At 52.8% G+C, this 11,595-nt stretch overlaps 1 protein-coding gene across 1 annotated transcript; it reads right to left on the bottom strand.

The window, feature by feature from the left end:
- Positions 1–6,903: 6,903 nt before the first annotated feature.
- On the bottom strand, positions 6,904–10,261 carry LOC115617982 (involucrin-like). Its single transcript, XM_030509075.1, has 6 exons — positions 10,154–10,261; positions 9,323–9,519; positions 9,129–9,211; positions 7,665–8,273; positions 7,082–7,189; positions 6,904–6,914 (listed from the first exon to the last, which is right to left on the bottom strand). The coding sequence occupies exons 1-6, from the start codon at positions 10,259–10,261 to the stop codon at positions 6,904–6,906; spliced, it is 1,116 nt and encodes a 371-aa protein (XP_030364935.1).
- Positions 10,262–11,595: the final 1,334 nt, after the last annotated feature.

Raw genomic sequence — 11,595 nt, 5'->3', positions numbered from 1 at the left:
CGATCTTACGCCAGAGCTTCAGCAGGCTGCTGTGCTGGCAGAGGGCTGGGCTCTGCCGGGGCCGCTTGGCTGCCTGCGTCTTCTGAGAGGAGGGAGGGAAGTGGGAATCAGAGGCAGAGGACGGCAGTGGGGAGATCACACAGCTCTGCCCATGTGGGGACGTGCACCATGTGTGTATGTGCAAAACAAAGAGCACCTCAGTGATGGGATGTGCTGCTGGCAGGTAATGGAATCATAGAATCAACCACGTTGGAAAAGACCTTTAAGATCATCAAGTGCAAACGTTCCCCAGCACTGCCAAGGCCACCACTAACCCATGGCACTGAGGCCTCGGCTACACGGGGTGTGAACACTTGCAGGGCCGGTGACTCCAGCCCTGCCCTGGGCAGCCTGTTCCAATGCCTGAGCACCCTCTGGGGAAGGAATTGTTCCTCATCTCCATCTAAACCTGCCCTGCTGCAACTTGAGGCCGTTTCCTCTTGTCCCATCCCTTGTTCCTTGGGAGCAGAGACCAGCCCCTCCTGGCTCCATCCTCCTGTCAGGCAGTTGCAGAGAGCGATCAGGTCCCCCCTGAGCCTTCTCTTCTCCAGACTAAACCCCCCAGGTCCCTCAGCCGTTCCTCATCACACTTGTGCTCCAGGCCCTGCACCAGCTCCGGTGCCCTTCTCTGGCCCCGCTCCAGCACCTCAATGTCTCTCTTGTAGGGAGGGGCCCAGAACTGACACAGGATTTGAGGCGCAGCCTCACCAGTGCCCAGTGCAGGTGGACAGTCACTGCCCTGGCCCTGCTGCTGCACTGGTGCTGATACAGATGAGGATGCTGGTGGCCGCCTTGGCTGCCTGGGCACAAGCTGGCTCATAACCAATTCATGCTGACTATTAAGAGTAATAAACAAGTAAGCTGTTATATTTCTGGTTTCGTTTTTCCTTGCACCTAGGACAAAACTGGTCTTTAATACCCGTGTCTAGTTAAAGCATTCACCAGACATTTAATATATAGGTTACAAGAGTGACCAGTCACTCTTAGTTCTGCTCTAATTGCACTCCCCATACTACAGTGTGTAACATCTGCCCTCGATGTTTAACACCAGGACTTGTGTCCTGGCTGGGCTGGCTGCTCTCAGGTAACGTGATGTGTTTAGGCACTCAGTGATGACATTGAGGGAGCATCTCCACTTCCTGCAGTGAACAGGCGGCCTGAGAGCAGCTGCCTGGTGAAAGAAAGCCTCTGTTTTCAGCCCTGTTCTGCACCTCCTGTCATGCTCTTACACACCTGAAGCATCATTTGTCTCTCACCTTCTGCATCCTTTTTCTCTCACAGAAGCAGCGGGTGTCAAACAAAGCGGACGGCGTGTTCTTCTGCTTCGCTGCCTTCTTCAAGCCCTTTCTTGGCTTCCGCAGTATTGCTGCATCTTGTTTAGAAAGCGGGAAGATGGGTACCTGGGCGTAAGGGCTGCCTGAGTGGGGCAAAAGGGAACAGGAACCAGAGTCAGTGACTGTGCAGCCAACAGCTGGCTGCCTCTTGGTTTCATCTTCTCACCAGGCAAGGACTTGGTGAGGCCTGAGTTCCTCCCTCCTCATCAGCATGCCCAGTGTTAGCAGGCATAGATCCACACAGGCACCAGTCCCTCAGCTACAGTGTTGAGTGCTTAGTCTGCAGCAATCCATGGCACAGAGGTGCCTGTAAGTGTTGGGGTGACCCAGAGCTCACCCAACGTGCTACGTGCTTTGTAATAGGCTGTTTACAGACACCTCTAGAAGATGATTCTTTCCCCCTTACAAGCCTCTGGCAGAAGCCACTACAACTGTTGGATTTTGCTTCTTACCCTAGGAGGGTTTTGAGCTGGATGAACTCCCAAGCTATATTACAGCTCCATTTTCTGTGATCCTCTTGGGAATTACCTTGGAAAAGGTTTGCTAATGCAGGGCTGACCCTGAGCCTTGCTGAACTCGATACCAGAAGCATTGATCCTCCACTTTGGGAGAAGGGCACATGCCAGGAGGGAGCAGAAAAGCTGTGGCAAATGCCCCACTTGGGTTTTCACCCTCACATATCCAGTGACTTCCCTTCTGGACAGAGTGGGAGTGATAATGTCAAGCCATACCTTTGTGGCTCTTTGTGTGAGCTGCTGCCTTCCTTTTGTTCCCAGCTGAGACACGGGCAGTGCTTGCAAAGGAAGATGTTGTAGGGTAAACCACCTCTTTCCAAATTTTCTTTCTGGCACACTTGAAGGCATCATCATCCATCCAGTTTTTCTGGTCCCTAAGCTTCTGCTGGTAGTGACTAGAAGACAAAAGAGGGCGTCATTGTCCCGTGAAACACAGCCCAAGGCCTCGCTCAGCACTGGCTGCTGTGCAGCCACATAGCTGAGAAGACCAGGTATGTGTGAGGATATTTTAACTGCAAAGGATATTAAACTGTGTGGTAGACACAGTTTATGGTGGCATTTACAACAGTATCTTGGTAGAGCAGGTGTCTGAGCTATGCAGGTGCGTGTCCAAGTAGACATAAAACACTTCTGGAGATCTAGTCTCAGCCCCCGTTTTGTTTTCTAAGGCACAAATATCGCAGTAAAGCGGGGATCTCCTTCCTCTACCTCACAGAGCTAAGGAAGCTCACCTGATAATGTGAAACAGAGTTCTCTGGGGCAGAGCTGCCAACTCCACCAGCTTCAAGAAGACTTCTAAGAAGAGCATTCCTCTGTCACTGGCAGAATTGGAGCTGGTTGAGTGATTTTTCCAAGATGCTGGAGAGGAGGAGAGTGGTCAGAGCTGTGAGTGAGCCTTGGCTTAACCTTCACAGAGCTCAAAGGGAGCCGAGACCACAGCAGCTCCCAGGGAGGTCTGGACAAGTTATGCCAGGGGGATCCATCCCTATTTTCTGCTGAGTGCTGGTTAGGTATCTAGTAGGCAGAAAAATTCCCTGCAGCTTATGATTAGCTAAAGAAGATGAGGTCTGCTCCTTCTGTGTCCCATCTTGTAAGAGAATAGTTTGGCCTCTGCTCTTGCAGCCAGGAACATCTGGCCAAATGCTGAATTCTTGCCCCTGAGACTGGCAAGCCATGGGTGCAGAGCTAACCCTGAGCTGGCCTGTCATGGCTCATTGAGCTATTGCTGTCTTCTCTGAGTAAAGCAGCCTTCGTTTCTTTGGGTCCCAGCTGCTGATTTCTTGCTCAGTAAATACCAATTGGTGCCAATTAGTCTTGAGAATCAGGTCAATTCAGACCTCTCTGGATAAGGGAGGCTTTTGATGGAGCAGAATGTCTCTTACTTACATGCTGTCCGGGTGAAATGCATCTTGTCAGTAGCACTGTCCAGGGAGTCAGAGAAATCCAGTGGTCTGTCTCCTGCAGGCAAGTGGCATCTCTGTTAGCAGGGCAGGGGTTTGCTGTAATGAAATGCTGGGGCCTCAGAAAGATTTCCTACTAGAATCTAAGGGTAGGGAAAAAGCTGTTAAAGCTTTTCGCTTGTAACTGGGTTGTGGATCCTTCTGCTTCAGCATGCATAAAGAGGTCCAAAAAGTGCAGCATGTATCCATGAAGGCTAATCCCTGGTAAGTGCTAAAATGCAGTAGCCCAAGTACAGCCTCTGGCTCAGCAAACACCTGGGTACAGTATTGCCTTGGGCTGGGAGGGCACGTGGAGGACGTTTGCTCTGCACGCTCAGAAGCTGGCTTGGAACAACCCACGGGGGAGTAACGTGTGGTCTGGTGCACTCATGGTCTGGTGCACTCATCCTCAGCATCTGCACGCACCAGTTCATCGTATGCCTCTTGACTGGTTAAAGGGTTTTTTTAAGTGAGTTTTGTTTGTGTCTTTAAGGAAATCAAGGCCAGGTTGGACACAGGGGCTTGGAGCAACCTGCTCTAGTGGAAGGTGTCCCTGCCCGTGGCAGGGGGTTGGAACTGGAGGAGCTTTAAAGTCCCTTCCAACACAAACCGTTCTATGATTCTAAGCTAATCCTGAGCTGCTTAGCGGTTACCTCCAGGCTGTGAGGTTTAATATTGCCATCCGGGTCTTTGGGGAATAAATTCAAAGCATCAGAGAATGCTGAGAGGACAGAGGACAGTGGATTAAAGGGACCAGAGGGAGGCACTGCCTGTGTTCTATTCGTTTGGAAACCATGAACTATAACCACTGGGGATTTGGGGCTGGGATTGAGGCGGGTTGTTCCTTATGGCCAGTGGCAAAGCATCGACCTCTAAACAGCTACTGAGGGTGTAGGGGAGTTGGGGAATTTGGGCAGAGGAGAGGTGAGCCTGTATCTAACCTGAGGTGCTGGGTGAGGTTTTTTCCTAGCTCTCTCAAAAAGGGTATTGATGGTTCCTTCAGTCACTGGGACCCCAAATCCTTGGGTCAGGGGATTGTCCCTTCCTTTGTGTGCTCTGGTTATTGTCTCAAGAGGGTCATGCAATGCTGCAGGGCCAAGCTGAAGGTGAAAGCACTCCCGGCCATGCTGGCAAAAGGCCTTCCAGGGGGGAAGCCCGTAACAAAGTGACTTTACCTTTCTGTTGTTTCCTTGTCATGTTCTTTGCTGCTTTGCACTCAATTCTCTGCTGAGAGGTACGTGAGAGGTTCCTGCCACACACATCCAGAGATGGACAGTTTGACAACTGAGAGGCATGAAAGAGACAACCAGTCTGCAGGTCCTGCTGATGGAGCTGGAGCAAGCAATGCAGGAGCCAGTCCTTCTCCCAGCCCAAAGGGCCAGACAGTGCTGGAGGCACTGCCAGAGAAGAGCTCACCACCCAGATCCCTGCTCACAGTGATGGGAGTGAAACACTGTGTGGCAGCTCAAGGCTGCACGGAAATGATAATGGGATCTCCACTGTCTTCCCCAGTTCAGGTCAGCTTTGACAGAGGGCAGCTGTGGCCACCCTGGTGTGTGTGGGGAAGCAGAAACATCAGCCAGGAGGTAACAGCCCTGGAAACCTCCCTTGACCACACTGCAAAAGTGGATGAACCAAGCTTGTGACCCTTGTTAGGGCTGGTGCTCAGAAGCGTGGCCCAATCCAGCACCGTGCCTCAGCGTTTCTTCTCTAGACTGGTAGTGCCAACACACACAGCACTGTAGGGATGTGGGTGAAGGCAGGACCCCTGCACATGATCACATAACAGATGAGGGACAGCAGCATTTCCAAACACCCAGTTTCCACATTCATGCTCACCTCACTGTCTTCTTTGGGAGAGGTTTTACCACCCTCTTCTTTGGCACAGGCTTTGTCATCACCCTGGTTTTGGAAGTCCAGTCAGGAAAAGCAGCAACTCTTTCTGGATGTGGAAAGACAAATAAGGGGAGGGTCTCACATGCTTCCCATCAGGCAGGACTCACAGCTGTAGCCATCACCAGGGGAGCTGGAAGGACCCTGTGATGACACCTCTCCCTGTTTTGTGCTGCTGCAGCATTAACTCACTGTCTCTTCGTGTTCGTGGGCAGCAGGCTGTCCAGCAATGGAAACCCTGTGCCCTCCCAGCATTCCCTGTCGTCTGCTACAGCATCTTCCCTATGGCAAATTCAAATATCTTCTTTCCTCTGATTCCCTACCCCACCTGCGGTGGATGTGGAGGGTAGTTTATTCCTCTTTGCCCTTCCCTCCAGAGTAGCCAGTGCCTGGGCCAGCAGATAGCTCTGAGACAAGCTGTCACCCCTGGCAGTGGCACTTGATGGACAAGGCGGTTTACATGATGCCTCGTGGTAGCCAAAGGCTGACTAGTCACAGGAGGGGATTAACATCACACCGAGCTCTCTGTTACAGATACCGTCCTTTATCTGCTAATCCAGCGCCTGCTCTGGCTGGTGGACACGAGGCAAGATTTGGCTCCACATGCGAGGCTGGTTTAGAGGCCTCCAGGGGCTCCTTCCCACCAGTATTTCTATGATGCACTCACCATTCTCTTTTGCCTTTTTCAGCTCCTTTAGGTCTGAATGGATCTCTGGGGTGGACAGGATGGAGCCCTCGCTGATGATAGCAACTTTGTCCTCTAGGAAAATAAAAAAGCCCATCTGAGTGTTGTTTTCCTTCTATGGAAAGGAAGAAAAACAGCACTCAAGATTCCTTTTAAGGGAATCAGTTTCCTCCTGTGGCTTCTGTGTTAACATCATGTCCTTGTCCTCTGAGAAGCACCAGTACAGGCATGCACAAGGCTTTTAGCTAATCTGTTTCCAGAGATTTCTAGGTTTCTTCCAAGGAAAAAGACCTACCCTTACCTTCCATGTGTCCTAAGTTTTCTAGCTTCTCACTGCTGGTCAGGCCCTTGCTGGTGATAGACTCCAGGATGGACTCGATGTGCTGGGTGTCATCTTTGTACCTTACAGTAGGGTCTGGGGAATATTTGGGTGGAGTAGGGCATCTCACTGGCATCAAGGCTTGGTTCTCCGTGAAGATGTCAGGCTTTGACAATGACAGTGAAAGGGCAGCCAGAGAGGCATCGTCCACAGCAGCAAGACACAGCAGCTCCTCTGGCTCTGGGACAAAGTAGTTCACCACTGTGGCCAGGTCAGAGCTCAGATTATTCTCAATGTCTGCCCCCTCTGTAACAAGAAAGGGTTGGAAAGCTCCTCTGCATGCTGGCAGTCAGCACAGAGATACTTGGCAAAAATGGTGATTAATAATTATAGAGACTCCTTTGCCTTTCACCTACCCTTTCCCTCTCAGGATCTAAAGGACTGTAGCCACAATAATGCAGTGAAACTCCCTCCCCTCAGGCAGGGTGGGATGCTGAGGCCAAGAAGGATTAAATTCCCTTTCCATGGCCATTCATCACCCATAACCTCCCTCCCTGCTGCACCACATGTGCAGGCTGTAGACACAGCCCCCTTCTCCTTTGATACGCTGAGGGGTGGCATTTCTATCTTGCCAAGACACAGAGTTCACACTGCTTGCCAAATAATGCAAAGCCAAAACTCAACACAAGGCTACAGGGAGGGGAGAAATAGAGAGGATTTAAGCTCTGTTTGAGTGCAGGGTGTATCCCACACCAGCTTCAGAGCCCCAGCAGCCTCCCTGTGCTCTTGGTGCTGGGATGCTGGCTGGAGGGACCGTGTAGGAGCAGGGAGCAAGGAAGGGAAATGCTGGTCCCCACCTGTGAAGTGTTCTAGGACTTCCAGCAGCTTCTCGCTGTCTAAGGGGACCTCTGTGGTGCCCGCCTTGGAATCTGCAGCCTGAATGTCAGCCATGTCCCCTGGGGTATCTGGGAAGATGAGGCTTAGTCAGTGGGGAAATAGGTTTGAGGAAGGGGAGCCCAAAATACAAGAGTTTTTAGGGAGACTCATGGCTACAGCTTTAAATGTCTCACCAAAAGGGCAGTTTACAAGGCTGAGAACTCTCATATCCACACAGGATTTGGTGATTTTAGAGAATCTCACCCCAAAACTGCTTCCCAAACCAGGGCCTTTTTGGCCAGACATAGGCTGGAGTGCCAGGCTTTCCCCGGAGCATGGCACTCTTTAATCCCACCCCCGACTGCTTTACAGCCCTGGAGATCCTATAAAGGATAAATCCCAGAGCAACCCGGTCTCATCTCACAGCTGACCAAGCTTTGAGCAAGAAGTTGGACTAGAGACCTCCTGAAGCCCCTTCCAACCTGAATTATTCTGTGGTTTTGTGCCCTTCTGCCCAGCAGATGCTCCAGCTCCTGAACAATCCTGGGGTGTTGAAACACTCACCATCCACAGCCACATCCTCCAGTGCCTCCTGTTGATCCTGGTCTGGTAAATGGGTTTCCTCTGGGGGTAGCTGATCCTGGTCTGGTAAGTGGATTTCCTCTGGTAAATGGATATCCTCTGGTAAGGGGATTTCCTCTGGGGAGAGCTGATTCTGGTCTGGTAAGTGGATTTCCTCTGGGGAGAGCTGATTCTGGTCTGGTAAATGGATTTCCTCTGGGGAGAGGTGATCTGGGTCTGGTAAGTGGATTTCCTCTGGGGAGAGCTGATTCTGGTCTGGTAAATGGATTTCCTCTGGGGAGAGGTGATCTGGGTCTGGTAAGTGGATTTCCTCTGGGGAGAGCTGATTCTGGTCTGGTAAATGGATTTCCTCTGGGGAGAGGTGATCTGGGTCTGGTAAATGGATTTCCTCTGGAGGTAGCTGATTCTGGTCTGGTAAATGGATTTCCTCTGGGGAGAGGTGATCTGGGTCTGGTAAGTGGATTTCCTCTGGAGGTAGCTGATTCTGGTCTGGTAAATGGATTTCCTCTGGGGAGAGCTGGTCCTGGTCTAGTAAGTGGATTTCCTCTGGCAGTAGCTGAGGCTTCACCTCTCCAACACTGTCCTGCCTCCCTAGAACCAATGGGGAGATATGTTTTGCTTCAGAAAGTTTCCTAGAGACCTGGAAAACACAGTTCTGGCTTGCGAAAGGAGTAGAAGGCACCTTAAATCATCTCCTTGCTGCAGCGGGAAGCGCTTTGCTCACTCCTGGATTTATTAACAGAGATCAGTTTACAGGGGGAGTTGATGTATTGATGGGCTCCAAGAAGAGGAAGCACCACTTCAGTGCTTTCAGGAATAAAAGTAGCGTTAAAAAGAACCTTGGCCCGAAGTGCTGCTACAGGAGCTGTGTGTGGGGGGTGGGTTGTGGGATGTCCCCACTCTTTGGAAACCTCCGTGGGGGAAATTTCCCATGGGGTTCTCCATCCCCAGTGGGAGATGATTAGAAAACAGCACAGAGAGGTGCCCAAGCACATACAGACATCACCATCTAGTGGTCCTTGACTCCAACAGCCTCAACGCAGCCCAAAATGTGCAGGTTCAGCAGGGTTGGAGTTATTGCTGCTCGCAAAGGTAGCTGAGAGCAATCACTGCCTTCACCACCCACCCCAGGAGGTACCTCTGGCTGCTCACGCTCCTTTATGCTGGCCAACAACGACACAGCCCTGGTTTTCTGGGGAAAAGCCACTCCAGGAGCTGGTCTTCATGGTCATGGGCCTGATCCTGCAAGCAGCCCTGCCCACTGGCATCGAGGGACAGTGAACTTGAGCTAAACAGGGGTCTTCCCTCATCCCACAGCTCAATAGGAAATGGGGATCTTCTGCCTGAACCACACACATGGCATCATTCTGGTTTCTCCAGCATGCTGGGACTGAGGATTTCAGAGGAGCAAACACAGTTGAACTGGATGGGGAGGAGCAGGGTTACCTTCCGGCTCCAGCACGGCCTCATCCTGCTTTCCTCCCACCTCACTGTACTGCCTCACGCTCACGCTGGACGTTTTCTTCCTACTAGGGGAGCAGACAGGCAAGTGTGAGATGTCCCTCTGCCTTGGGGACCCAGGTCACCCGGGGGAGCCCCAGGGGTGGGTCTGGCTCAACCTGAGATGGTCCCTGCGTTACCTGTCCTGGGTTGTGACAGCCGTCCTGGGGGCTTCGGGCTGGGATGTGTGGGAGATGCTCCCTTTGATACCGCCGACCACTGAGACTCGCTGCTGCGGCTGGTCCTGGCATTCACTCGTGGTCTTCTGTTTCTTCTTCTTCTTCTTCTTGTTCCGTAGCGGCCATTCAATTGGTAACAGGTCGAAGGCAGAGGGGGTCTGGGGGCAGGTACACCCGCTCCATCAAACACTGCCTGAGCATAGGCTGAGCCCAGGGAGGGGAACGAGAGGGACCTGTCAGCCTCCATCTGGGGGGGCTCTGGAGGGTCCAGGCCTCCTTCTCTGGAGGGGCCTCAGCTCCTGTGCAGGAGTCCACCCCAAGCTGGGCCGTATCAAGATGCTCAGCAGTGGCCAGATCCATCTCCAGACCAAACCCTTGTCTGTGCTTCCCAGGAGAATACACAGACATGCAGCCCCTGGCATGACCCAGCTACATCCCTGGGGATGGGGGCTGTGTGTGTGGGTGATGGGCACGTAGTTTCGGGGTGCGGGTGTGCTTCCAAAAGAGCTCATGTGGATGTGTGTGGGAGCAAGTGCTGCCCACCCTCACCTGCGTTGCCTTATCTTCCTTTGGCACATCCTTCCTGCATATCACATGCCTGGGTGGATACCTCTCAGCCATCAACAGCAAACACCACCGGCCAGAGTCCCTGCAACGTTGACAACATCCTCCATCACCCTCCCCTTACTGCCCTGCAGCTTTTCTGCCTTTTGGACAAGTGGGAAAAATGAGGAGACTGAAACATGGGCAAATGTGGGCTCCCTCCATCCAAGGAGGCACCCCCTCACTCACGTAGAGGTCCCGCTGGATGTGGAGGTCCTGCTGGATGTGGAGGTCCTGCTGGATGTGGATTTCTTGTTCAAGGAGGATTTTTTGCTCAGTGAGGATTTCTTGCTGCATTTGGAGGTCTTGCTGATTATGGAGATCTTGCTGTGGTTACGGACATCAGGCCTCGTGGGGACTGGTGGGGCTCCTGAGCAGACGGATGCATCCTGACTATCCTGACTTTCTGCTGAGCTATCTTGTGGCTGTGGCAGGGCCTCAATGGCTACAGGCCCACAGGAGTCTGGTGGCTTGCTGGGATCCATCCCCTCCTTGATCCAGCCCTGCTGTAACGGGGACCCCAACCCTGTTGTGTCCCCCCGCAGCACCCTGCGTTCTGCTTGATGTCACAGAGTCCCTGGTAGCACCAGGGATATTCCGAGGCTCAGCTCTGCACCACCAGCAAGCTGGGACAGGGTGTGATGGGGCACAGTGCGGTGTCTAAGGGACAGGGTGGCACAGGGGTGGGGACAACATCCTGCCTGTAGCCCTGAGCAGGATCAGCCCCTGTGCAGGCTGGATGCATCCCATGGGAAGGACCCTCGCTGGCCAGGCTCAGTGGGGAGAGGGCAAGCAGAGGGATCAGGTGAAACCCCTGCTCCCCAAACTCCATGTTCCACTCACGCTGCACTGGGGCAGCCCCATTCAGCTCAGGGGTCTCATCCTGCTCCTTCATGTCGTAGCCTTGGGCATCCCTTTGCCTTCCCCTCAGCCCACCCTGCAGTCGAAGTGCTCCTCCTGAGGCCAAATCCAACCCAACTCAACCCCAGAGCACACTTGGGTGCTGGGACACCCTCCTCAACCCTCTGCCCCGTGCAGCCGCGGGCACCGAGTGCTGCCCTGAACACACTGCCCGGGGCTGAGGGGGGAAGCAGAGAACCAGGCAAAGAGTTTTTCCGGCACCTTCTGTGGCCCCAAAATGCTGCTTTGAAGAGTGGCCGCTGGGTGTCCCCGCAGCCCCGTGCCCAGCTTTCACAGCAGGAGTCGTAGGATCAGACTGGTTTGTGTTGAAGGGAGTTTAAAGCTCATCCAGCTCCAACCCCTGCCACGGGCAGGGACACCTTCCACTAGAGCAGGTTGCTCCAAGCCCCTGTGTCCAACCTGGCCTTGAACACTGCCAGGGATGGGGCAGCCACAGCTTCTCTGGGCACCCTGTGCCAGCGCCTCAGCACCCTCACAGGGAAGAGCTTCTGTCTAAGGGCTCATCTCAATCTCCCCTCTGGCAGGTTAAAGCCATTAAATTAAACGAAAAATAAAATTAAAAAAGTAAAATAAAACCCTCCAAACAACCCTTGGAAGGAAATGTTGACCATGACCTGAATGTGTCCTCTGAAGGGCTGAAATCACCCCTAGGAGCAAACTCATTTCAAGCACGTTACTAAGCATTCAAGCATTACTAAGAGCAGAATTTG

This window comes from Strigops habroptila, chromosome 19 (assembly GCF_004027225.2).
Source record: "Strigops habroptila isolate Jane chromosome 19, bStrHab1.2.pri, whole genome shotgun sequence".
Classification (NCBI taxonomy): Eukaryota; Metazoa; Chordata; class Aves; order Psittaciformes; family Psittacidae; genus Strigops; species Strigops habroptila.
Note: the sequence above shows the minus strand (reverse complement) of the source record. Positions and strands in the feature narration are given on the sequence as shown.